Genomic DNA, 26319 nt, shown 5'->3' with positions numbered 1-26319 from the left:
AAAAAAAAAAATTCTCATATTTTTGTTTCACTGCAGGCCTAAAAATTGTTTGCTTTAGCCTCCTTCCTGCGACCATTATATACGCGCTGCACCTCCATCTGTGTTGTTTCAAAGTGCGGCCGTCGCTCAGACCCCGGGAACGGAATACACGCACATCTCCACAGAAAAAAGTACTGACAGAATCCCGAGACAATGCTTATCGGGTTCCAAGGCCTTTATTTTAGCAAATGCTCTCTGTGAGTCTTCCTGGGCCAATGTGTATTGGACCCCTCCCCCTGCTCCAGCTCTCCAGCTCACTGTGCGCGGCCTTTGAATTTAAGTGCGCTGGGCCTTACAGATCGGTGCGCGGCCACGGACCCACGCATCTTACAGGGAAAAATGGTCACCACTTGCTCAATCCAAAACCATAAATACAAGGTAGCCACTAATAAATTCAATAGGAAAATAAGGAGAGTGGTTAGAATGTGGAGCTTGCAACCACAGGGGGTTGTTCAGGCAAATGCATTGCTGGTCATCTTCCAGAACTTGATAGACTCTGGAACAGTACCCATGGAGGGTAGCTAATGTTACCCCATTATTCAAAAATGGTGGTAGAGAAAAAGCAGGGAATTATAGACTGATGTAAGCCTGACATCAGTAGTGGGGAAAATGCTAGAGTCCATTAGAAAAGATGTAATAGCAGAGCACTTGGAAAGCAGTGACAGGATCGGACAAAGTCAACATGGATATACAAAAGGTAAATCGTGCTTGACTAATCTACTGGAATTTTTTGAGGATGTAACTGATAAAATAGATAAGGGAGAACCAGTGGATGTGGTGTATTTGGACTTTCAGAAGGCTTTCGATAAGGTCCCACATAAGAGATTAGCGTGCAAAATTAAGGCACATGGGATTGGGGGCAAGGTATTGACCTGGATAGAGAACTGGTTGGCGGACAGAAAGCAAAGAGTTGGAATAAACGGGTCGTTTTCCGAGTGGCAGGCAGTGACTAGTGGGGTACCGCAAGGATCGGTCCTAGGACCCCAGCTGTTCACAATATATATTAATAATCTGGACGAGGGAATTGGATGTAATATCTCCAAATTTGCAGACGACACAAAGTTGGGTGGGAGGGTATGCTGTGAAAAGGATGTCGTGACACTCCAGTACGATTTGGACAGGTTGGGTGATTGGGCAGAAACATGGCAAATGCACTATAATGTGGATAAATGTGAGGTTATCCACTTTGGTGGCAAAAACAGGAAGGCAGATTATTATTTGAATGGCAATAGATTGGGAGAAGGGGAAGTGCAAAGAGACCTGGGTGTTCTTGTGCACCAGTCGCTGAGGGTAAGAATGCAGGTGCAGCAGGCGGTTAAGAAGGCAAATGGTATGTTGGCCTTCGTAGCAAGAGGGTTCGAGTACAGGAACAAGGATGTCTTGCTACAGATGTATAGGGCCTTGGTGAGACCGCACCTTGAGTATTGTGTTCAGTTTTGGTCACCTTACCTGAGGAAGGACGTTCTTGCCACGGAAGGAGTGCAGCAAAGATTCACCAGGTTGATACCTGGGGTGGCAGGAATGACGTATGAGGAGAGATTGTGTCGATTGGGCTTATACTCACTGGAGTTTAGAAGATTGAGAGGGGATCTCATCGAAACCTATAAAATTCTGTCAGGCCTGGACAGACTAGATGCAGGAAGGATGTTTCTGATGGCCGGGGAGTCCAGAACCAGGGGTCATAGTCTAAGGATAAGGGGTAAGCCATTTAGGACTGAAATGAGGAGGAATTTCTTCACCCAGAGAGTGGTGAACCTGTGGAATTCACTGCCACAGAGGGCGGTGGAGGCCAGTTCATTAAATATATTTAAGAAAGAGTTGGATATATTTCTTAAGGCTAAAGGGATCAAGGGATATGGGGAGAAGGCAGGGACAGGGTACTGAATTTGGATGATCAGCCATGATCTCACTGAATGGTGTAGCAGGCTCGAAGGGCCGAATGGCCTACTCCTGCTCCTATCTTCTATGTTTCTGTGTAATTTGGATGATTTCAAAAGGAAATTAGATGAGTACATGAGAGAAAAGGGAATAGAAAGATAAGCTGAAGATGAGTCAGATGGAATGGGAGGAGACTCCTGTGGCGTATAAACACCAGCATGAATGAGTTGGGCCAAATGGCCTGTTTCTGTGCTGTATATACTATATACTATGTCATTTCCTTCTCACAATCAGATTACACCCGGGAATATGTTATGTTTCAGAGTTGCAGTAAGAAAAAAATTCAATTCTCAACCCTAACATTTTTTCAAACTTGTAACACACCCCTACTTTATTGTTCTTTATAGTATAATATGTAGAGTTTATTGAGACATTCTTGAGCTGTTTTGGGTTCATTTTCTTGACAGTGAAAGTACACACAACAGATACAAGGCTCTTATAATTGATTCATAAGATTTAAACTGTGGTTATATTGGGGGTGAAATTCATCCGGTCAAAATTTGACTAAGAAACATAGGGGGCGATTTTTCAAGCCCCGAGGAGGCAGGTTTGGAGGCGGAACAGTAGGCAAAATGGCAAAAACTGAGTGTGGGTTCGGAACCCGCCTTTGCGCAATTCTGCCGGAGGCATTTTTGATGGGTGCGATTCGGTCCCGGCTCCAGCAGTCCAGAGAGTTAGTTAAGACCCTTAAATAGTAGTTAAGGGCCTCTATAATCCTATTTTGACAGGCCCTCGTTATTTTTCCACATTTTCACGACCTTCCTAAACCACGCCAGCTAAACCTGGCGGATTGACAAGTGGATGGCCCCCCTCACAGTTGCAGCTCCACCATTAAAATGGAGCTTTCATCAGGGATTAGTTGCAGGCAGCAGAACTTTGGTTCAAAAGGTCTTTCAGCACTTTTAGCAGGCCTACCAAAGTCGGAGGTGCTGCATCTTCTATCTCTCAACTGTGGGACCTCCTTGGAAGACCATCTCCCTGCTTGGACTGAGCGCTTCCCCAACGGAGGTATCTGCCAGCAGCATGGGAACCATTTATTTCCTTTCACCATGGAGCTCAGATTCGGATGAGGAGCAGCCACGGCAGCAGCAGAACCAGGCAGCTCAGCAACAACAGCAGTAGAAGCCCCAACCTCCTGCTCAGCCACCTGATGCTGCACAGGGCAGAAGACGCCAGCACATGGAAGCACGTCGCCGCAGGAGACACCCCCAACACAGGGTTTACAAAGGATGAGCTACCTCAACATGACTGAGCAGCAGTGCCAAAGGAGGCTGAGACTTTCACGAGAGGTTGTCCGAGACATCTGTGCACTGCTGCACCAACACCTGGAGCCCAGAGGAGCGGGTGGACACTCCTTACCAGTGGCTGTCAAAGTCACCACCGCACTCAACTTCTTTGCCTCAGGCTCCTTCCAGGGATCATCAACAGACATCAGCGGCATCTCCCAGTCGGCCACCCACATTGCATCACGCAGGTTACCGATGCCCTTTTCGCAAAGGCGCACAATTACATCCACTTCTCAAGGGATCAAGCAAGTGTAACCACGCGTTCAGTTAGCTTTGCAAATATGGCAGGCTTGCCAATGGTACAGGGCATCATAGACTGCACACATGTGGCCCTTAGGGCACCCCATCACAACCCAGCTATCTTTGTCAACCACAAGGGCTTCCACTCCCTTAACATACAGCTGGTGTGTAACCACAAGAAGGAGATTTTGCATGTTTGCGCCAAGTTCTGTGGTAGTTGCCATGACTCTTTCATCCTGTGGAACTCTAGTGTTCCTCCGCTCTTCAATCCGTCAAACCAACTTAATGGATGGCTCCTTGGTGACAAGGGCTACCCCCTGAAGAAGTGGCTAAGGATGCCGATAAGGAGGCCAGCTAACGAGGCTGAAGAGTGCAACAACGCCAGCCACACTTCGACCAGGTCCATCAACGAGCAAACCATTGGCTTGTTGAAGATGCAATTCCGAAACCTTGACAGATCAGGTGGAGCCTTGCGGTATTCAGCAGCCAGGGTCTCCAGAATGGTCGTGGTCTGCTGTGCACTGCACAACATGGCACAGCGTTGTGGCTTCCAGCTTCCTGATGAGCAAGTGGCTCAGTTCATAGCCTCCTCAGATGAGGATGAGGATGAAGAGGAATGTGAGGAGGAGGAGGAGGACCAAGCGCCGGCCTATCGACCAGCTGCAGCGGCAGCACGCGAGCACATGGCTGCCCGTGATGCAAGAAATGCACTTATCCTGGCCAGGTTTGCATAGGTTGCCCATGTTGGCACATGTCCTTGGCTCCATCTTAAGACATGGTAGACAATGGACATGACTCTCTGGCCTCATTTCACTCTGGCCACCAACCTGACCATGCAAGTGTCGCGGAGTCCGCAATTGGAGCTGCCTAAGGTGAAAAAACAGATGGCATCAAGCCAACAGTTTGCCATCAAAAATCATTTTTTTACTTTCCAACAGGGATGACATTTCATCAATACACATAAACATTCACCCAAGTGGCTACCGCTGTGACTAATGGTGCTTTATTTTTCTCTTACGCATGCTCCTATGTGGTGCTCCCCCTGTGGCTTCAGCAGAAGTGGAGGCCCCTTGCTCACTTTCTTGCTGCTCCTGCTTCGACACCTTTGGCGGGCGTCCTTTGGGTTTATGAGCCTGTGAGGGCTCGCCAAACGTCTGCTCCTCCTGCGGCTGTGCAGGGGTTGAGATGCCCATCTCAGTTGGGTGGCGACTCTGGTGGGACTCTGACCGAGGGCTACGCAGTGGTATGGAAGTGTGAGCGCTTGGAGAGGAGCCCCCACTTCCTTGTTGTCTGCCACCAACTTCCCTCTCATGGGTCAGGTCCACCTCAGCGCTTGTAATTGGTTTGAGAGCACCTTGCTGCACATCAGGGGGGCCATGGGGACCTGTATCTGCACTGGCAGTCCTACTCAAAAGGACTTCCATGAAGCTCTGGTTTCTCTGTTCAATAGCTGCCCATCACTCCTCCAGAGATGTCAGTCTATTCTGAACACTCACCATGTTTCCCTCACTTTGGCGACTTATTGCCTCCAGTAGGTCCCTTGCAGTCAGAATCAGGGGAATTTATAAAGGGGAACAAAGAAATGGCAGACCAATTAAATACATATTTTGGTTCTGTCTTCACAAAGGAGGACATAAATAACCTCCCAGAGATGCCGGGGAGCATAGGGTCTGATGAAAGGGTGAAACTGAAAGAATCAGTATTTGTAGAGAAATGGTGTTAGGAAAATTGATGGGACTGAAGGCCGATAAATCCCCAGGGCCTGATAATCTACATCCCAGGGTACTTAAGGAAGTGGCCCGAGAAATAGTAGATGCATTGCTGGTCATCTTCCAGAACTCGATAGACTCTGGAACAGTACCCATGGATTGGAGGGTAGCTAATGTTACCCCACTATTCAAAAAAGGTGGTAGAGAAAAAGCGGGGAATTATAGACCGGTAAGCCTGACATCAGTAGTGGGGAAAATGCTAGAGTCCATTAGAAAAGATGTAATAGCAGAGCACTTGAAAAGCAGTGACAGGATCGGACAAAGTCAACATGGATTTACAAAAGGTAAATCGTGCTTGACTAATCTACTGGAATTTTTTGAGGATGTAACTGGTAAAATAGATAAGGGAGAACCAGTGGATGTGGTTTATTTGGACTTTCAGAAGGCTTTCGATAAGGTCCCACATAAGAGATTAGCGTGCAAAATTAAGGCACATGGGATTGGGGGCAAGGTATTGACCTGGATAGAGAACTGGTTGGCGGACAGAAAGCAAAGAGTTGGAATAAACGGGTCGTTTTCCGAGTGGCAGGCAGTGACTAGTGGGGTACCGTAAGGATCGGTCCTAGGACCCCAGCTGTTACAATATATATTAATGATCTGGACGAGGGAATTGGATGTAATATCTCCAAATTTGCAGACGACACAAAGCTGGGTGGGCGTGTGTGCTGTGAGGAGGATGTCGTGACACTCCAGTATGATTTGGACAGGTTGGGTGATTGGGCAGAAACATGGCAAATGCACTATAATGTGGATAAATGTGAGGTTATCCACTTTGGTGGCAAAAACAGGAAGGCAGATTATTATTTGAATGGCAATAGATTGGGAGAAGGGGAAGTGCAAAGAGACCTGGGTGTTCTTGTGCACCAGTCGCTGAAGGTAAGCATGCAGGTGCAGCAGACGGTTAAGAAGGCAAATGGTATGTTGGCCTTCGTAGCAAGAGGGTTCGAGTACAGGAACAAGGATGTCTTGCTACAGATATACAGGGCCTTGGTGAGACCGCACCTTGAGTATTGTGTGCAGTTTTGGTCGCCTTACCTGAGGAAGGATGTTCTTGCCATGGAAGGATTGCAGCGAAGATTCACCAGGCTGATACCTGGGATGGCAGGAATGACGTATGAGGAGAGATTGTGTCGATTGGGCTTGTACTCGCTGGAGTTTAGAAGATTGAGAGGGGATCTCATCGAAACCTATATAATTCTGTCAGGCCTGGACAGACTAGATGCAGGAAGGATGTTTCTGATGGCCGGGGAGTCCAGAACCAGGGGTCATAGTCTAAGGATAAGGGGTAAGCCATTTAGGACTGAAATGAGGAGGAATTTCTTCACCCAGAGAGTGGTGAACCTGTGGAATTCTCTGCCACAGAGGGCGGTGGAGGCCAGTTCATTAAGTATATTCAAGAAAGAGTTGGATATATTTCTTAAGGCTAAAGGGATCAAGGGATATGGGGAGAAGGCAGGGACAGGGTACTGAATTTGGATGATCAGCCATGATCTCATTGAATGGCGGAGCAGGCTCGAAGGGCCGAATGGCCTACTCCTGCTCCTATCTTCTATGTTTCTATGTTTCTATGGCCGTAGCCAGCCTTTTCACGGAGGTTGCCATCCTTTCCATGGTGCTGCGTATATGCGCCATTGCCTCCCCAACGGCACTGCTCAGGTTAGAGTTGGACTCCTCCATCCTCTCCACACTCGCAGTGACCCTGGAGACAAGACCTGTCAGAGACTCCTGCACCTGCTCCTGGAGTTGCAGCACTGCTCTATTTCTGGATGGACCCAGAGGCAGAGGGTCCACATGCAGCGGAGCAGAGCTAGGAGACTCCTGCGCCCTCCGCCGACGACTCTCCACTGTTGTCCCTGTCTCCACCACCTGTGAGATGTGATACAAACGGTGACAACACTAATCTATGTCCCGAAGGTGCCACCGAGGTGTGCGTATTTGCACTGGTGCTGGGTGCGCTTAATTCTGCTGACGCTGCATCCTCAGAGGTTGCAAGTTCCCCTGAGGAGTCTTGTTGCTCAGCCTCTTTCTCCTGGACAGTGGGGGGTGGGTGGGGGGGAGGCTCTGTGGATGGCCCTGTGGGGGAGTAAAGGCATGGGTTAGACATTTGACAGAAATGTGGCATGCAGATGCAATAGTGCAGATGCTCAAGTGGCATTCTAACCATGTACACCAGCAGCTATTTCAGTCACTCAAGCAGTGTAAATGAGAGAGAGGCTAAACTATTCTGTCACCAGCTTGCTCTGCCTCGCCCGTCTGTCCGTCCCCCACTTCCACCTCCACCTCTGCACCGGCGATGTCCAGGGCCACCTCTTCAGCCTGGGCTAGGGAAGGTGGACCTCCTCCTGTCTTCACCCTTTCCCTTCTATTGTGGGCTCTCTTATCCTGCAGTGAGGGAGACAAGTGGAGTTGGAGTGAGAATGATGGAGTGAGTGTAGAGTCCAGAGCATAGATGCTTAGAAGGAGACAAAGATGGAGTGAGGTTCCATGTTCAAGGGTCCTCCCTGTGCGTTGTTAGTTGTTGTCATTGCATAACATTGAAAGGGAGTGCGAGGGCAGCATAGTCGAATAGTGAAGTGATTGGGCTCATAGAGTGAGAGGGATGGTGAAGGGTGCAAGGGTTGTAAGGGTAAAGTGGGATGTGGAGGAGGAGGTTGACAATGCAGAGTGCTGGTGATGAGAGGAGAAGGGGAGCAGAAGGAGGGTCAAGCTGAAGGTATACTCACTTTACCTGATCTTACAAGGTCATTGAACCTTTTACGGCACTGCATCCAGGTTCTGGTGCACAACAATCTGGAGGTGATCTCCCTTGCCAGCTGCACCCAGACAGCCTTGGTTTCTTTGGGAGGCCTCTTCCTCCCAGATGAGGGGAAGAGCACCTCCCTGCTAGCTCCCGCCCCCTCAACCAGCATACCCAGCGCCTCATCCGAGAACTTCGGGGAGGCCCTTGCCTTGGAATTGGCCATTGTAGTTTCTGAAAAAATGTTGCAGGTGTTGCAGCATCAACAAAAATCCAGTGGAATGAGCCAAGGCAGCAAGCAGCCCTTAAATGAGGCTGGAAAAGTGATGTCAGCAGAGGCGAGTTTCAGTCCCAAAACACTAATTGGCCCAGGGCAACCCACACCCCTGAAAGTAACTGGCCAATTATGGGAAAATCGCAATTTGTTCCCACCTCTTAGTGGAGGCGAGTTTGGAACCCACCCAAAACGAAACCCGCCTCCAATGGGAAAATCGCCCTAATGGAGTCCTTACAGCACAGAAGGAGGCCATTCGGCCCATCGAGTCCATGCAGTTTTGATTATACTGTATTTATGCCGACTTTTTTCACTAACATCATCAGCAGATGGAATTGCACTCTCTATGGTCTAGTAATTGGATCCTGTTTCACCCCTTTTTCAGATGTAAAACGGGGTCAGAAATGATCAGTCAACAAAGGCTATGGGCCCTGACAACATCCCAGCTATCGTGCTGAAGACTTGTGCTCCAGAACTAGCCGCGCCTCTAGCCAAGCTGTTCCAGTACAGCTACAACACTTGCATCTATCCGACAATGTGGAAAACTGCCCAGTTATGTCCTGTCCACAAAAAGCAGGACAAATCCAACCCGGCCAATTACCGCCCCATCAGTCTACTCTCAATCATCAGCAAAGTGATGGAAGGTGTCATCGACATTGCTATCAAGCTGCACTTACTCACCAATAACCTGCTCACTGATGCCCAGTTTGGGTTCCGCCAAGACCACTCGGCTCCTGACCTAATTACAGCCTTGGTCCAAACATGGACAAAAGAGCTGAATTCCAGAGGTGAGGTGAGAGTGACTACCCTTGACATGGAGGCAGCATTTGATCGAGTCTGGCATTAAGGAGCCCTAGTAAAACTGAAGTCAATGGGAATCAGGGGGAAAACGCTCCACTGGCTGGAGTCATACCTAGCTCAAAGGAAGATGGTTATGGTGGTTGAAGGTCAATCATCACAGCCCCAGGACATCACTGCAGGAGTTCCTCAGGGCAGTGTCCTAGGCCCAACCATCTTCAGCTGCTTCATCAATGACCTACCCTCCAACATAAGGTCAGAAATGGGGATGTTCGTTGATGACTGCACAGTGTTCAGCGCCATTCACAACTCCTCAGATAATGAAGCAGTCCATGCCCGCATGCAACAAGACCTGGACGATGTTCAGGCTTGGGCTGATAAGTAGCAGGTAACATTCGCGCCACACAAGTGCCAAACAATGACTATCTCCAACAAGCGAGAATCTAACCACCTCCCGTTGACATTCAATGGCATTACCATTGCCGAATCCCCCACTATCAACATCCTGGGGGTCATCATTAACCAGAAATTTAACTGGACCAGCCACATAAATACTGTGGCAACAAGAGCAGGTCAGAGGCTAGGTATTCCGCAGCGAGTGTCTCACCACCTGACCCCCCAAAGCCTTTCCACCATCTACAAGGCACAAGGCACCCCTCTGCAAAATTGGTCAGCACTGAGTGGAGCAGGAGCCAGGCTTGCTCCACACAGGTTTTCCAGTGATTGCCATGGCCTAACCAGCAGCTGCCAACTAAAAGGTATGATTTTATTTTTATGTGACCTCCCCCCTCCACAGCACTACTGCAGGCCGCTGCTGACCCATCACTCCTCCCATTCTCCTCCCCCCTCATGGGAATTACGTCAAGGCAGCTGCCGGTGAGGCCGCTGACCCAAATTGGAAGCCAGTATACCGTGCGGTGAACTGCCTCTGGAGCCCCACAGGGGTCCACAGCTTGCCGGATATTTGCTGATGAGGCCTCAGGCCCAATTTCAGACGCGCCTTGGACTCCAGATTTTGGCACACGCTCCTAGTGTACCAACCATTTCAGGCCTGCAAATAGGCCTAAGCAATTTCCAGACCATGCTGTTTAGTTTCACTGCATGCTGCAGTTCCATTAGAAATATGAGACTGCAGGTCGAGTCTTCCAGTCAACTTGCTATCCTCAGTTCCTTGTTCCAGTGCACACAAAATCCATTTGGCTTACTCAAATTTACACTTTAATCATATTTGCTCTTGAATTTGTTTGGAAAATTGTTAATACATTTCTGGTACTTTTTCAATAAATTTTCCAGGCTTTGATAAGTTTTCTGACAGTTTGATATATCCCAACACTTATCTGACATTTCTCAAAGTTTGCCAGCAGTAAACTCTTCCCAGTCCTCTGTGAAAAAGGTAAATAAAATTTGATGTGCTGCTTCCAAAAACATTAGAATGTAACAGAAAATGTGACTAATGTGCAAAGTTTAAAAACAGAAGAGAAGGGTGGAAGGGAAAGCATGTTCTCCAGTTTATTTATACACTTTGTATGAGGATATCTTCAGTAATGGTACAGTAACTTCAATCATTTTCAAAAAGACAGTTGCCAGCCAGAGTCCAAGTATTCTAACAGCTATTAAACTTACAATAACACCAAATACCCACTGAAACACAACACTACACTTCAGAGAGGTCCTGATAACTCACAAAGCAAGCAGGAACTATAGTGACAGAATCTGGATAAATATACAGCCTGAAATTGCTGGCTTGGCTTGATTCAGCTAAAACTTGGCCTGATCTGTTATTGCTTTTGTCTCCTGCTCATTTTCACCTTTCTACATTGTTACTGAAAGAGAAAGGGAACAATCCAAACCTCTCCAACCCCAAATAAGGGAAAGTTCAGTTTTGATTCAGACAGTTTGCGTGACTTAAATGTTATGCGATGGGGTTGACCTGTTGTGTGTTAGCTCTTTTCTCACTTCAAGACATGTCAAAACTTTAAAACTATTTCTATTACTTTCATTCAGGATTGAATCTGATGTGGCGTAAAAATTGGCATGTGGAGACTGTCACATTACATGCATATCTCTTCAATTGTGGGCATGAAGACCAATTGAAACAGTTGCCCAAGGCCACTCTAGAATCCTTATCCTACCAGTTTTAAAGTTGCCTGGAAATACAAGGGCTAATAAGATTGCATCAGTGGTATCTTATGTCTCCGCATTAGTTGGTTTCTGTATCTTAAAGCTGAATGAGTACGTGTAGCCTATGGACTGTAACAGAAATGCCCTATTATGAGCAGTTCAAACATTTAGCAGCATCAGTACTTTAACTGAGATCAAGTAAGATTAAGCAACGTCACTCTGGGTATAAATCTTAACAGAGCTGTCTTGCAAACAGATTAATAACCGTGCGAATCAGTCAACTGTTTTTTGTTAGGACAATGAAAGTTGATGTACTCTGGCAGCCTTTGTGTGAAAGTTCTGAGCAAACAGAGTTCAAATATGTTACTTACCCCTTTTTCAATAGTTCCAGTCTGGCACAGGGTACCTTCAGCAGCAGGGATGCTGTTGGTCACACATCGATTGCTCTTGCTGAGGCACCAGAGCTCTCTGCACACTTCCTAGGAAAGAATGCAGAGGCAAGTTGATCAGAATAAAGTTTTAACACCTACGGTCACGTTTATACTGTGCTGGTGCCACCAGCTACAGGTGTGCGAGTCTTGTGCAGCCAGTGACACCACCAATGGAAACTTGCCAGATTTGCTAAATTCAGCCGCCAGGAAGGCCTGGTATTTACAAATCATCCCGATTGCCATTGGTCTTCAGAGCTCAGTAAGGTGTTTAGCAAAAGCTCTGTGCCGAAATTAAAGATGCAGATATCATGATATCAGTGCACGGATGCACATGTAATCTGGGCACAAACCAATTACATGGCTTAACAGAGTGCAGAATTTTGGACGCAAGTGAGTTACACGCATAACTGCAATGCATAGAAATTGTCTCCTCGATCTTTTGCGTCCGTCCATCAAACCTTCTATCTGAACAAAACTCCGCCCACAAAACTGGCCACACTCCCAGCTCTCAAATATGAGAATCTACAATTGCGCTTGTTTGGGGGGTGACTCACCATTGCGTCCAGATTTTAAATCACAGCAAAAACAAAGTTAGTTTAATGGTCTTTTAGTTGTAGTTTTTTGAGTATTTTTTTAAAAATGCGTCCTCACTGAGACTTACACCATCTGTTTCTTTGAATGCATTTTTATGGTGAAGTATAAGTCACTTTAAAAATTGAAAAGCTTCCACGATTGCAGGTTCTTAAACATGCTGTGCCTGATGTGCATGAATGATGGAGAAGTGAGTTGAAACTTTTAATTTTAAAACTCAAAGAAGAAATATACTGGTGTGGGTTCAGTATTTCCTTGGGTCCCGATTCTTCATGCTGATTTCTGCCCATTTGTGCCCATCATAAGTTTGGGCCTACTCTAATGAGATTGGGAGGATACTTGAGTGCAACTCAACATTGGTGCAACATTGGGCGCACCTTCCAGGTTGCACCCAAGGAGGAAACTCCAGGCCTGTATGCACACTGATGTCATGATTCACTGCACCGCCATTGGCTTTAAATGATCTGAATCTCACTGGGTGCATACGCTTCTGAGACACTCGGTGGCTGCATTCAAAATCCAATCAGAAGGGCTATCTACAGAAGGGGTCCCTGGATGTTTCAGGCATCACAACTTCACTTGTTGCTGATGTCAGGATGCCAGCACTTTGTGCAAGCAGATATGGTAGCATGTCACTGCCAGCTACGAGTTCAAAGGTTACTGGGATTAACATTGCAGCCAGTCAACACACAGACTAGTTAATGTGGGAGAGCAGTGTACTTAGATCGCTGTTCCATGACCCGGGCTTTGGTGACCACACGTTATAAAAGCAGCTCATGATAGTAGCAACCAACCTTATTTCACAATTTCAAAAAATTCATAAAGTGAGAATTACTTTTAGAGAATAGCGTAAATTGTACCTTTCTAGAATTTAGCATTATGTCAACAGCATATTTGTTGCAGAAGCAAAAACAATACAATTCACTGAAAGCCTTACAACAACAATGGCTTGCATTTACATAGCGCCTTTAAAGTAGTAAAATGTCCCAAGGCGCTTCACAGGAGCGCTATTAAACAAAATTTGACCGAGCCACACAAGGAGATATTAGGGCAGATGACCAAAAGCTTGTTCAAAGAGTTAGGTTTTAAGGAGCGTCTTAAAGGAGGAAAGAGAGGTAGAGAGGCGGAGAGGTTTCGGGAAGGAATTCCAAATCTTAAGGCCTCGGCAACCGAAGGCACGGCCGCCAATGGTGGAGCGATTAAAATCAAGGATGCTCAAGAGGTCAGAATGAGAGGAGTGCAGATATTTCGGAGATTGTAGGGCTGGAGGAGGTTGCAGAGATAGGGAGGGCGGGGCCATGGAGGGATTTGAAAACAAGGATGAGAATTTTAACATCGAGCACAGGGGTGATGGGGGAACGGGACTTGGTGCGAATTAGGTGACAGGCAGCAGATTCTTGGATGACCTCATGTTTATGGAGGGTGGAAGATGAGAGGCCGGCCAGGAGAGCGTTGGAATGGTCGAGTCTAGAGGTAACAAAGGCGTGGCTGAGGGTTTCAGCAGTGGATGAGCTGAGGCAGTGGTGGAGTCGGGCGATGTTACGGAGGTGGAAATTATGATCCAGATATATATAAAATATAACAGAAAATGTAGCAAGTGAATAAGCTAATGTATATCCATTAGTATGAAAAGATTTAATAACCTATTTGCAAAATACGACTGTGTTTTCACCATGGCTGAAATGGCATACAATTAGAGCCTGAATAAATCACACATTCCTTAGAGCCCTGCAGAAAGCATCTACTAGGAAAGTGCAGAATTTTAAGTAGCTTCCTTATATGTATAGTTCAGTATGGAGAGTTGGAGAGGGATGCATTTTTGTCCTTTTTTGCTCACGCTGTTTCTATCTCAAAATATGAAAAAGCTTTGTAAAAAAAAGATTCCATTTACACCAACAAATTTTATTCTGCGTTAAATGTGATAGTGCTCCAAGCTATCTTTTCAACAGTAATTTAATGACAGCACTATGAAGAACATCGTACTGTCTGTCTGCAACACCTGAAACTTTACATTAATATTTACGGTTGTCCTGGCAGCCATCATTGAACTTTCAGTTATTTCCAGTGGCCCAAGCCTGTAAAGTTTCATTGACTTGAACACAAGGATTAAAGAAATCTGGTCTTTCTTACAGACTCAAAACTTTAACTGCTGCAAAAATAAACAAATGCAATATAATCATTTAGTTTCATTTTACTGTCATTTCTTTCTCCCTTTATTGGTTTCCCTGAATCTTGCAGCATTCCCTGACCAAAAGGGGAGGCAATCTCTTTGCAAGCATCTACTAGGACACCTGTGACAGCAGCCTAGAGTGATTCGTCTTCTGATTTTGCCATGCTCCCTGTGGAGATGGGCTTAAACTGAACTTGGTGCCTCTCCGTCATCTCATAACAAAGACTGAGAAGTCACTGTGCAGGTAAACACAACAAACTAAAATCTTATGGCCTAGAAATTGGGTATAGCCCCGCTTGAGGCGTTAGAGCTGGCGCTGCGCAAAGTTTATAGCCAGACGAAACTTATCGCTGCCTGGCGAGATATTGGGTTGCATCGCCCCCAAAGGGGATTGAGGCGCTAACTCAGACGTTGCACGGGGCTCCTAAGGCGCAAAAGTTCAGGCGCTACCCAATATCGGCGCGGACGGGCGCAGCGCAGGTGATCTCAATTACCGGAGACCACGAGACTTCCAGGCGCCGGCCGGCTCTTAAAGGGGTGGGTCAGTCAGCCTGAGCTGCTACACTGAATGCCCTGTAGGCCTCAGAATCGGCGCTCACCCTTCTCTGGCGCAGGAAACTTGGTGAGGATGGAGAAGGTGAGACAGAGAGCAGAGCGCTTCAGCACTGAGGCTCTGGACCAGTTGGTGTCTGCAGTTGAGCGCCGTCAAGATGTTCTGTATCCTGACAATGGCAAGAGGCCGAATCAAAAGGCTTACTGGCGATCTTGGAGGGAGGTTTCTCAGAGGGTCAACTCCAACAGCATGGCGACCAGGACCCCTGTTCAGTACAGGAAGAAATTCAACGACCTCACTCGGGTCGTTAGGGTGAGTGTTGGTTATGCAAACTTCTGATTCCCTCCATCTGCACCTAACTTCGAGGACCCTGTTGCCATGATGCCCCAATGGCCATCTGTCAGCAAGCACCCATGGCCCTTTCTGGGCACACACATGGACATTTCACTCAAGGCCACATGTAAGGGCCCTTGCACCATGGGGGGCATGAGATGATCTCTCAAGGCATCATGTAAGGGCTCTTGCACCATGGGGGGCATGAGATGATCTCTCAAGGCATCATGTAAGGGCTCTTGCACCATGGGGGGCATGAGATGATCTCTCAAGGCATCATGTAAGGGCTCTTGCACCATGGGGGGCATGAGATGATCTCTCAAGGCATCATGTTACAGAGCTTCCCCTTCTTTCCCCTGCAGTCCAAGCTGGCGACGATGCGAAAGGAGCAGCGTCGAACCGGTGGCGGACCTCCACAAGTGGTCACTCTCACGGATCTCAAGGAGAGAGTGCACCAGATTCTTGGAGGACGTCTGTCTGGTCCTGTTACCACTGCAGCTGCTGACCCCATTCTCGACAGCGAGGGTAAGGCTCTCACCTTTTGCAGCTGTCTCCTTCCACTTGGTCCCCCCGCCAGCATGCTTCCTCAGTGTGCCGCAATGTGCCATGCCTTTCCGCCAACCTGTCCTTTTGCTAAAGCCACTCTTCCACCTCCCTGCTTTCAGATGATGCATCACCAACTGGGGCTCCACGCCCTGAAGCTGCCAGTGCCAGTGCCTCCGGAGTTGAGGATCAGGGGGAAGCCGGCCCATCCGCTCCAATCTCAGAGGAGCATACACATGTACAGACTGGGGATAGTAGTTCCCTGGAGGGGAGGGGAGGGGGCTCTGAGGATCAGGCAGTTGCCGGACCAAGCGGCATGCAGCAACGCAAGGGGGGTAGGCAAGTTCGGCCACCGTCTCCCCGGAGGGCAAGGCAGGTAGTGATGACTGCTGCACAGAATGCAGAGGAGGTGCGTCGCCTGGCTGAAATGAGCACCCAGGCCCGGCTCAGGCACACTGAGCTGATGGCTGCAGTGGGGAGGATGCCTCAGTCAATAGATACACTGGCAAAGAGTGTGTTGGACTTCAGGGCAACAATGGAGAGGACTCTCCAGGGCTTCGGGGCAACAATGGACAGGACTCTCCAGGGCTTCGGGGCAACAATGGAGAGGTCTGTCAAGGGCTTCGGGCCAGCAATGGAGAGGACTCTCCAGGGCTTCGGGGCAACAATGGACAGGACTCTCCAGGGCTTCGGGGCAACAATGGAGAGGTCTGTCGCGGGCTTTGGGCCATCAATGGAGAGGACTGTCCAGGGCTTCGAGGCCGCTATGGAAAGGACTGTTCAGGGCTTCGGACAATCCCTGGAAAGGTCTGTGCAGGGCTTGTCCGAGGCAGTGGAGCGGTCAGCACCGGCCTTGTCCGAAGCAATGGAAAGAACTGTCAAGGGCTTCTCCGAAGCACTGGCACCTGGCTCACAGGTCCTCACTGCTGCCACGCAGTCACTTGCTGGCCTCGTCCACACCCAGATTGAGGCAACGCGAACTCTCACTGCAGCCACCCTATCTGCATCAGCTAGGATCACCCTGGGCCCTTCCAGTCCCATACAAGGCCAGGAATCAGTGGAGCATGCGATTGTGGCGGATGAGCCGAGCCGGTCACCTCAGAGAGCCAGTATGTCGTCTGACAATGGTGCAGGTGTCCTCTCTCGGCAGGTGACCATTCCACATGCCAGCGCTGGCACGTCTGCAGTGCAGCTGCCACCACCTGCAGTGCACACTGCTTCCAGCCATGCTCAGATCAAGCATCCTGCGTCCGCACCCTCCAAGCCCAGAGGTCGGCCAGGCCGTCCCTCAGGGGCTTCTGCGCTTCCAGACAGTCAGCAGGCCTTCACCCCGCCACTGGGGTTCAATTACGTAGGAGCAGCAGGGAGGGAAGGGGCCGAGCGCGAAAGAGAAGTCGTTCTCCATCAAGGGGCCAGCAGTAGAGGGAGGTGCTGAGATGTTTCTTTGGCCAAAATCAAGGAGACCCTCACCTGTTGGAATTGTTGGAAATAGTTTGTTTAGTTTGGCGGCTTTGCCGAAGAGTTAACTGTTATTTTGTTAGTTATGGCTTCTGTTGACATGACGTTGTTTTGCTGTAATGAAAGACTTTTGTGACAATAAAGAGAACTTTAAATGTGCTATGGTGTACGTGACTAATTACAGTGATGCTGGCCTTCAGAGGCTTTGAAACATCCAAAGTGTGCAGCAGTTAAGACACTCATCATTCCGCCAGAGGGGCCTCGGTACGAGTCCTCATGAGCCTGTGACGGGTGGCCCTTCCACTTTCAGGAGCCCTTCCATCTTCCTCCTCCTCCTCCTCGTCCGCATGCTCCTCCTCCTCCTCCTCCTCCGCCTGCTTCTCCAGGGTCAGAGGGAAGGTGATGAATTGACGCCTTCGCCTATAAAGGGCAGCTGTAACTTGCCGGATGCAGCAGTGGACTGCAACCTGAGAGATATTCGCGATGTCCCCAATGGCTCACTGAAAGGATCCGTTGCCATAAAAATTGAGGCCAACAGTCAGTTTAGCGGCCACCGACAGAGAGGTCATGCACCGTAGACGCGGCTGCAGATCCTCAGCAAGCAGGTGGCACAGCTCAGTAACAACGTCCATCCCGAATCGGAGCCTTCGCACACACTGCTCCTCCGACATGTCAAGGTATGACACCTGCTGCCTAAAGACCCTCGCAGCATGCCCTCGGATTGGCCGACCTCCATTGCCCCTCCTCCTTCTGGCCAATCCCGGCCCTCTCTCCCGCCGTCTCTCTGCCCCTTCATAGTGTTCGGCCATGAGGCCGTGGCCCTCCAAAGCATCTCCCATTCCGATGCCAGTTGGTCAAAAGGCTGTTTGGTCTAGTGCTCCAACTGCTCCGGACAGGTTTGAGAGTCCCAAGTACTCTAATGCTAAATTCCCAAAACTCTGCTCCACAGTAGCTCACCAACTCTCTCCACCAACGATCGCAATGAACAGGTCAAGTGGCTGAAGCTTCTGTACTAGAGCTGTCCCCTTTAAATAGCGCCCCCCGACTCCGAGAAGGGCCTGCTAACGCTCCTTTGAGCTGTCACTAATAGCGCTAGGCGTAAAGGCTCCGGGCGCCACCCAATATCCACTCAGGCGCCCCGAAAAGGCGTTGCACAATGAAATGACGTCATGATCTGCTTGCGCTCGCGGGCGTGCGCAAACACTTAGCGCAGGCGTTAAATGTATAGTCAATATGGGAGTTGTCGCTATCTTCATTGCGCCCGCCCCAACATTAGGTTACGCCCCAATTCTCGGTCTCTTTAGGCGCTAACCGCTGGCGCAAACAACCGAATTTCTAGGCCTATAACTCAGTAGCACAGTACATTAGAACACTTTGCCAGCTCACCACTTAGAAAATATAAATGTGCAGCAAAATCACTTGCACCTATATCAACTTACCAGTGAGCAGCTGCAGATTTCTTAAGTACAAAAACATAGGGCAAGTATGGGGAGTCACACATTTAAAATCCAACTTGCTGCACTACAGGATGGTCGAATGCTGATGACTGGCCATGACTCCTCACATAGTAAGATTGCAGCAAGAAGGTTTCCCTATTATTGTGAGGTGCCAAGCAGAGTTCAAATACTTCTCAACAGGGAGAGAAAAGCAGAAGGGCCAATCATGCTGCACACTCTTAGCTGTCAACCAAGTGCAGGTTAGACCCATCTCCACAGGGAGCGAGGGAAATTCAGAGTACAAATGGCTGCTGTCTCAGGTGTCCTAGTAATGCTTGGGATAAAATTGCCTCCCCTTTTGGTCAGGGAATGCTGCATGAGTCAGAGAAACCAATAAAGGGAGAAAGAAGTGATAGTAGAGTGAAAATAAATGTTGATATTGCATTGACAGATGATGAAAGCAAAAAGTTCAGCTCAGATAGAGAATATTCTTTTGTAAATATACTGTGAGAAACTTTGTGTGATTGAAGATATATCTCTGCTCTGTAATTTATGATAGAAATGCAGTACAGAAAACATGCGGTGATTTAATCTATGTAACAAAAACTTGCATTGACACACTGGCCGAGAAATTCAGTTGGTTGCGCCAGCCGTTAGCGCCTTAGGAGGAGTAGATGTCGGGCGCTAGGCGGGTAGCGCCCGGGCGCAGCGCGAACTGCGCCTCGCCCCAACTTCACTAGAGATTTAGCGGCGGCGCAAAGTCTTTGCGCGCGCTCAGCTGCGCGCGCAGATCATGATGTCATTTCCTCGTGCAACGCCCTCTGTGCGCCCCCAGCCGGAACTTCAGTGGCAACGCCCCATTGTGCGCCTGGCGCCCCTAGCGACTGTTAGAGTGGAACGGTGCTCAGCCGATGCGGGGCGCGGGGAGCGCAAATTAAAGGGCACTCCTCCTGCACTATAAAAGGCTGCCATTTCGCAGCACTCCCTCTTGAGAAATGGATCTTTGGAGAGAGACCAAGGTAGATAGCTTTCTGCTTTGGCCCAACACTCGGACAGGTACTTCTGGCTTCAGGCCACAGCTTTCCACTAGTCTTTGCCTTCATTGACATCTCATTGTTTGCCAGCATATTATGGGGGCTGCAATGGGTGTCAACGCTGGCTTTCTCAATTACATTCAAAGGGCTCACAGACGCCGTGAGAGAGTGGCAGCCCTGGCTAGACGGAGAGGGGGCAACAGGCGTCGGCAAAGGAGGCCTTACCCACCCAGGGTATACCGCCAGCAGTTCTTCTATCTCAACATGTCTGAGGAGCAGTGTGTTCGGAGGCTGCGATTCAGAAGGGACATGGTCACAGAGATCTGCCAGCTGCTTGGCGGTGATCTGCAGCCACAGCTGAGGAGCAGGACGTCTCTGTCGGTGGCAGTGAAGGTGACGGTGGCTCTCAACTTCTATGCCACCGGCTCCTTCCAATCCGCTACTGGGGACATTGCCAACATCTCCCAGTTCGCCGTGCATTGCTGCATCCGTCAGGTGACCAATGCCCTTTTCAAAAGGAGATGTCAGTTCATCTCCTTCTCCATGGCCCTTGCCAAGCAGCAACAGCGTGCAATGGGCTTTGCAGCATTCGCGGGCTTCCCCATGGTGCAGGGCGCCATTGACTGCACGCATGTGGCTTTGCGGGCACCTCTGGAGAATGCCGAGGATTACCGCAACCGGAAGGGCTACCATTCGCTGAACGTCCAGCTGGTGTGTGACCACAGGCAGCTCATCCTAGCTGTCAATGCCCGCTTTCCAGGCAGCAGCCACGATGCCTTCATCCTGCGACAGACTTCTGTGGCAGACATGTTCCAGGCCCAGCCTCACCCACGAGGATGGCTTATCGGGGACAAAAGCTATCCTTTGTGTACCTGGCTGATGACCCCGCTCCGTGCGCCCAGCACCCCTGCTGAAGAGGGATACAACGAGAGCCATCAAGCGACCAGGAACATCATCGAACAAACAATTGGCGTCCTGAAGCAACGGTTCCGCTGTCTGGATCGTTCCGGTGGAGCCCTACAGTATTCGCCGGAGCGAGTCTCCCATTTCGTGGTCATTTGCTGCATGCTGCACAACCTGGCTATCCGCAGGACTCAGCCACTGCCACCACAGATTGGAGGACCACCTGAGGAGGAGGAGGAGGAGGAGGAGGACCAGCACAGGAGGGAGGCAGAAAGTGCAAGGGCCGCCCGTCGCCGGCTTATTGAACGTCGGTTCTAGGCCCCCTCTCAGGGACTGGCTTGTGCCAATGTCAGCAGATGAATGTAGCCGCTCCACAAGCCCTCAGCCGAGCAGGGCAACCAGGACTTAACCAAAAAGCCATGCACACTGCAATTTAACAGCAATAATTTATTGAAAACCTCTGCCCTTCCCACATTACATGCTCATGTGGAGAAGCCCCCTCCAAAAACACAAAACTACCAGTCTCGGCCTTACAAAAAGAAAGAAAGACACCAGTCTCGGCCTTACAAAAAGACAGAAAGACACCAGTCTCGGCCTTACACAAAAACAACTGCACCAGTGTCGGCCTTACAACAAGCACCAGGCATTTGTGCATACCTCTACTTTTTGCCCTGCGAGGGCGATGCCTTGCGCATCCTTGCCTGGCCCCTGCCCGCCCTGCTGCTCCTCCTCAATGGGAGCCCAGTGGCTGCAGCAAGGCTGGGGGAAGGCTGCTGAGGGGCAGATGGCAAGACGGCAGATGCCCTTGGGGGTTGGCCTGCACCAGCTCTGGCCTTGGAGTGTCCGGCTGCTGACTGCTCCAACTCTGGCTGGGCGGCAGCAGTCTGTCCAGCAGCTCGTGGCAGCTGCAATGGCGGAGTGGCAGTGTCGGCTGCAGGAATGGTGGCAACCTGGCAGATCGCAGGTGCTCGCTGGTCGCCTGAGACATTGGCACTCGCACGGGCCAGCACTGCAGCATGCGCAGCAAACAGCTGAAGAACAGACTGCTGGGCTGCTGCTGCGCGGCGAGTGCCCTGGCGATGCCTGGCTGATCCAGCGAGGGTCGCAGCAGTTTGTGCCCATGTGGCCCTGGTCTGTGTCCGCATGACACCAGCCAGTGAATGGACGGCACGACTGAGCACTTGGCTAGAAGCCGACTGTGCTGCCGCGAAGTCCTGCAGACTCTTGGCCTGTGCTGCACTGAATAGTTCCAGACTCCTGGCCTGTGCTGCACTGAATTGTTGCAGACTCCTGGCCTGTGCTGCTCCGAATTGCTGCACACTCCTTGACAGACACTCTATGGAGTCAGGCATCCTTGCCACTGCAGCCATGAGCTCAGTGTGCCTGCGCTCAGCCTGGACGGCCATTTCCTCTAGGAGGCGCACCTCCTCTGCGCTGACCGTCGCAGGACTGGAGGCCGCACTCACCCTCTGGGGAGAAGTCCGCCGAGCTTCCCCACCCCTCCCGCGTTGCCGCAGGCCGCTGGGCCCCGGATCTTCGCTCTCCTCCGACCCTTCCCCCCGGCTCCCCTCCAGGGAAGACGTGTCCCCTACATCGCCATGGGCTGGCGCGGCTGAGGGTGGCACTGATGGGCCGGCTTCCTCTTCCTCCTCCTCGTCTTCCGAAGGGCTGACAGTGGCAGCTTGAGGGCCCGCCTCCTCACCTGGCGATTCACCATCTGAAAGCAGGAAGGCACAAGAGTAGCTTTAGAGTGAGGACAGGGCGGCAGCGAGGGAGGCATGAGTGGTGCCATTCACCGCATTGGTCGGACAGTGGCAAAGGATGCTGATCTGATGCGCAAGTGGAACGAGAGGGGTCCAAAAGGTGATGCCCTTACCATTGGTGCCCAGAACAGGGTCGGCATCTCCACTGGCGACGGGGCCAATCAGCCGGCCTACCATAATGCGCTCCACACGCTGGTCGAGGTCGGAGAGCTCTTTGAGGTCAGGACGGCCTCCCCCGGTCTCAGTTCGGTTGCGCCGGTTGTGCGCCACCTTGGCCTGCAAGAGAAAGGACGGCCTCTAAGTACAGTGTGAAGCCCTGATCTTGTCTGCACTGCCTCCCATGGTCGAATAGCTTGTACAATGTGTAGCCCTGATCTTGTCTGCACTGCCTCCCATGGTCGAATAGCTTGTACAGTGTGTAGCCCTGATCTTGTCTGCAATGCCTCCCATGGTCGAATAGCTTGGACAGTGTGTAAAGTGCTGAATGTGCAATTGATTTTCATGCCAGTCCCATAGCTGCTGGATGAGGGCTGGCCATTAGGGCTTTCAGGTCCCTTTGCCCATAATGTGAGGTGCACATGCAAGGATGAGGAGGACACTGGAAAGGGTACTCACCCTGACAACCCGAGTGAGGTCGTTGAACTTCTTCCGGCATTGCACAGGAGTCCTGGCAACCACGCTGTTGGAAGACACCTTGTTGGACACCTCCCTCCAGGCTTTCCGGTAGGCGCTGGGCAGCGGCCTCTTGCCACCTTCTGGGAACAAAACATGGCGCCTGCACTCCACTCGCCAACCAGCACCCTCAGGTCTATGTCGCTGAAGCGCTGCGCTCTCTCCCTGGCCTTCTCCATAGTCCTGGGCGTTGTACAGGTGAAGCTGAAGTGGTCAGGCCTAGGTTGAGGGCTGCAGTGTGCAGGGCGTGGCAGGCAAACAAATCCACCCTCCCCCTTTAAGAGATGACCGGCGCCAGAGTGTCTGCCGTCAATCAACAACTCGCCGCACCTGCGCTGCGCCCGGCCTCGGGGGTATCGCTCAGCACCGCCGGCTTAGCGCCTAAAGATAGTCATGCATCGCCTGTTTTAGCGCAGCAGCAACCTCTTGGGGCGATGCGACTGAATATCGGCGAAGGGGGCGCGACTTTGCGCCAGGCGCAAACTTTAGCGGCCGCCCGACTTTACCGCCCCAAAAGTGGCTATACTGAATTTCTAGGCCACTGTCTTTAACATAGAAAAAAATGTCACAACATGCTGTACAGAGGGAAGCAAAAGCAAAGAATGCCAAGCTAAGGTGTGAAAGATTGGGAATGATGACCAAAAGCTCAGTTGAAAAGATGGGTGTATGCTCATAGTTGATGGAAACATCAGTTTTATGTTTCAATCTTTCAACTATTTAATTTTGATCAGTGTAATGCATGGCATAAATAGGAGAAAACATTACAATGTGTTAGGTAATAAAGTACAAATTGCCCACTGCATTGTAAAATTATTCCATCCTAAAGTGTGGAACAGGCAGCCAGTGAACAGGTAAGATCAGCTCTGTGAAAGTCTTACTGGTGCTCAGGACTCCCTCTTCCATACACAGGGAGAAAGACAGCCTAGGTTTTCTGATCAATGCTATTTTAACACTGCTGATGTTAAAAAAGTACCAATTAGAAAAATCGAGGCTCATCTCACATAGATCCAATCTGCCAATAAAATAATGATTGTTAAAATAAAAGCATGCCCCAATCCGTTAGGGTCAGGAGTCCAGTCACCTTCGCAGTTTTGAATAAAATAAATAAAACTTGGGTGCTCGGGGGTGATAGGTACGAGTTTGTGCCTGTGATTCCCACATGGTATGTTCCCAGTCTTGACCATGCTGTAGATGAAGATATCAAGCAGAGGTCAGGTGCTTCTCCACATCAGGGATGGGAAAATAGGTGAACTCTAGTCCAAGGGACTCTCGGGTACCTGTTAGCATCTGACTCAAGAATGTCACTGACAGAAACGTGGCAGCAGGTGAGCTGCACCTTCTCATCTCAGGGATGGCGCATGGACTGTGTAGAGGGAAATCCTATTTACTTTGATGTGTTTCATGTGACTATTCCTTTCATATGCTAACAACAACAAAAAATGCTTGCATTTATATAGCACCTTTCACGACCACCAGACATCCCAAAGCGCTTTACACCCAATGAAGTACTTTTGAAGTGTAGTTGTTGTAATGTAGGAAACGCGGCAGCCAATTTGCGCACAGCAAGCTCCCACAAACAGCAATGTGATAATGACCAGATAATCTGTTTCAGTGATGTTGAATGAGGGGCAAATATTGGCCAGGACACCAAGGATAACTCCGCTGCTCTTCTTCGAAATAGTGCCATGGGATCTTTAACATCCACCTGAGAGAGCAGACGGGGCCTCAGTTTAACATCTCATCCAAAAGACGACGCCTCTGACAGTGCAGCACTCCCTCAGCACTGCACTGGAGTGTCAGCCTAGATTTTGTGCTCAAGCCTCTGGAGTGGAACTTGAACCCACAACCTTGCGCCTCAGAGGCGAGAGTGCTACCCACTGAGCCACAGCTGACACTTAAAATTAAAACTAATGAAAATGTCAAGACTAGTGCATCATAATTATTTAAATGTAATCACAAAAGTATAACACAGTGCAAGGGGGAGAGGGAAATGGATTTGTCCATTTACATGGCACATAAGGTGGGGGTGGGGGTGGGGGATGGAGGGGAGAAGTGCCCATAGCAGTGTTAGTAGATTGCTGAAACACATGATTGACTGCAATTGAGCAATGTTAGGATTCAGATGTCTTACCCCATATTTACACTGGCGTGATGTGGTACCGTACTGGAAACGACATTGCTCATCAGCATCGTACACCTGGCCTGGTGCTATTGTTGGGTAAAGAAAATCACGTTTCGGTGGTTCGTTATCCAGGCAAGTTCCACGCCCAGAACTGTTATAAAATGAACAATTTTACAATGTGAAAAAAACGATCTATTCCAAAAAAATATTTAATATTATCCATCTAGAAAATGTTTTAAAGGATACACTTTGAAGGATATTTCTTTTCATCCTGTTCATACTAACATAGATTTAATCAAAAATATGGTATATACGTACACTTGTATGCACAAGAAAGGATTCCTAGACCTGTATTATTGCAGTAATGAAGTCACAAGTTGGTCAATACTCTTGTGGAAGTCACAATACACATCAGTGAGAAACCAGAATTATTTTTGATGATGGTAAGAAACAGAATCTGTAATTCATAACTTTAAAAAACATAAAGGGTCCATATATAAAATACAAGACTACCTGGGTAGGGCTGCACTCATCTGGTTCCATTCTTATCTATCCAGGTGTAGACAGTGAATCACCTACAATGGCTTCTCTTCCCATTCCTGAATCGTTACCTCTGGTGTCCCCCAAGGATCTATCCTTGGCCCCCTCCTATTTCTCATCTGCATGCTGCCCCTCGGCGACATCATCCAAAACACAGCATCAGTTTCCACATGTACGTTGACGACACCCACCACCTCTCTCGACCCCTCCACTGTCTCTAAATTGTCAGACTGCTTGTCCGATATCCATTACTGGATGAGCAGAAATTTCCTCCAACTAAATATTAGGAAAACTGAAGCCATTGGGCTGGATTTTCTCAGCCCCGAGGAGGTGGGTATGAAGGTGGGACTGCCGGTAAAGTTGTAGAAAGTGGGGGCAGATGGCAAACCCGCCCCCATCCTGCCTCCGTGCCCTTTTGCCAGGAGGCGGGAAGATGTTCTGCTTCGGGTCCTGTCTCCTGGAGGCGGGAAAGGGAATAAATCCTTTTAACTGCCTGTTCACAGGTAGTTAACAAGCAGAAAAAAGGATTAGTCCCATTTTACCTTTTCAGGTGAAGGCTTCCCAACCT

The 26319-nt window shown here is 49.5% G+C and overlaps 1 protein-coding gene across 2 annotated transcripts in view; it reads right to left on the bottom strand.

The window, feature by feature from the left end:
• Positions 1–26319, bottom strand: part of adamts6 (ADAM metallopeptidase with thrombospondin type 1 motif, 6) — a 388783-nt gene that overhangs the window by 138855 nt on the left and 223609 nt on the right. For both annotated transcript variants that reach the window (XM_085971193.1, XM_085971201.1), the window contains 2 exons: positions 25221–25362; positions 11574–11681 (listed from right to left, as the gene is read on the bottom strand). In XM_085971193.1, coding sequence (XP_085827319.1) covers positions 11574–11681; positions 25221–25362 — 250 coding nt within the window. The remainder of the gene's footprint in view (positions 1–11573; positions 11682–25220; positions 25363–26319) is intronic.

This window comes from Somniosus microcephalus, chromosome 2 (assembly GCF_052327205.1).
Source record: "Somniosus microcephalus isolate GS21.2 chromosome 2, FLI_Smic_1.0, whole genome shotgun sequence".
NCBI lineage: Eukaryota > Metazoa > Chordata > Chondrichthyes > Squaliformes > Somniosidae > Somniosus > Somniosus microcephalus.
The sequence above is the reverse complement of the archived record's forward strand: the minus strand, read 5'-3'. Positions and strand labels throughout refer to the sequence as shown.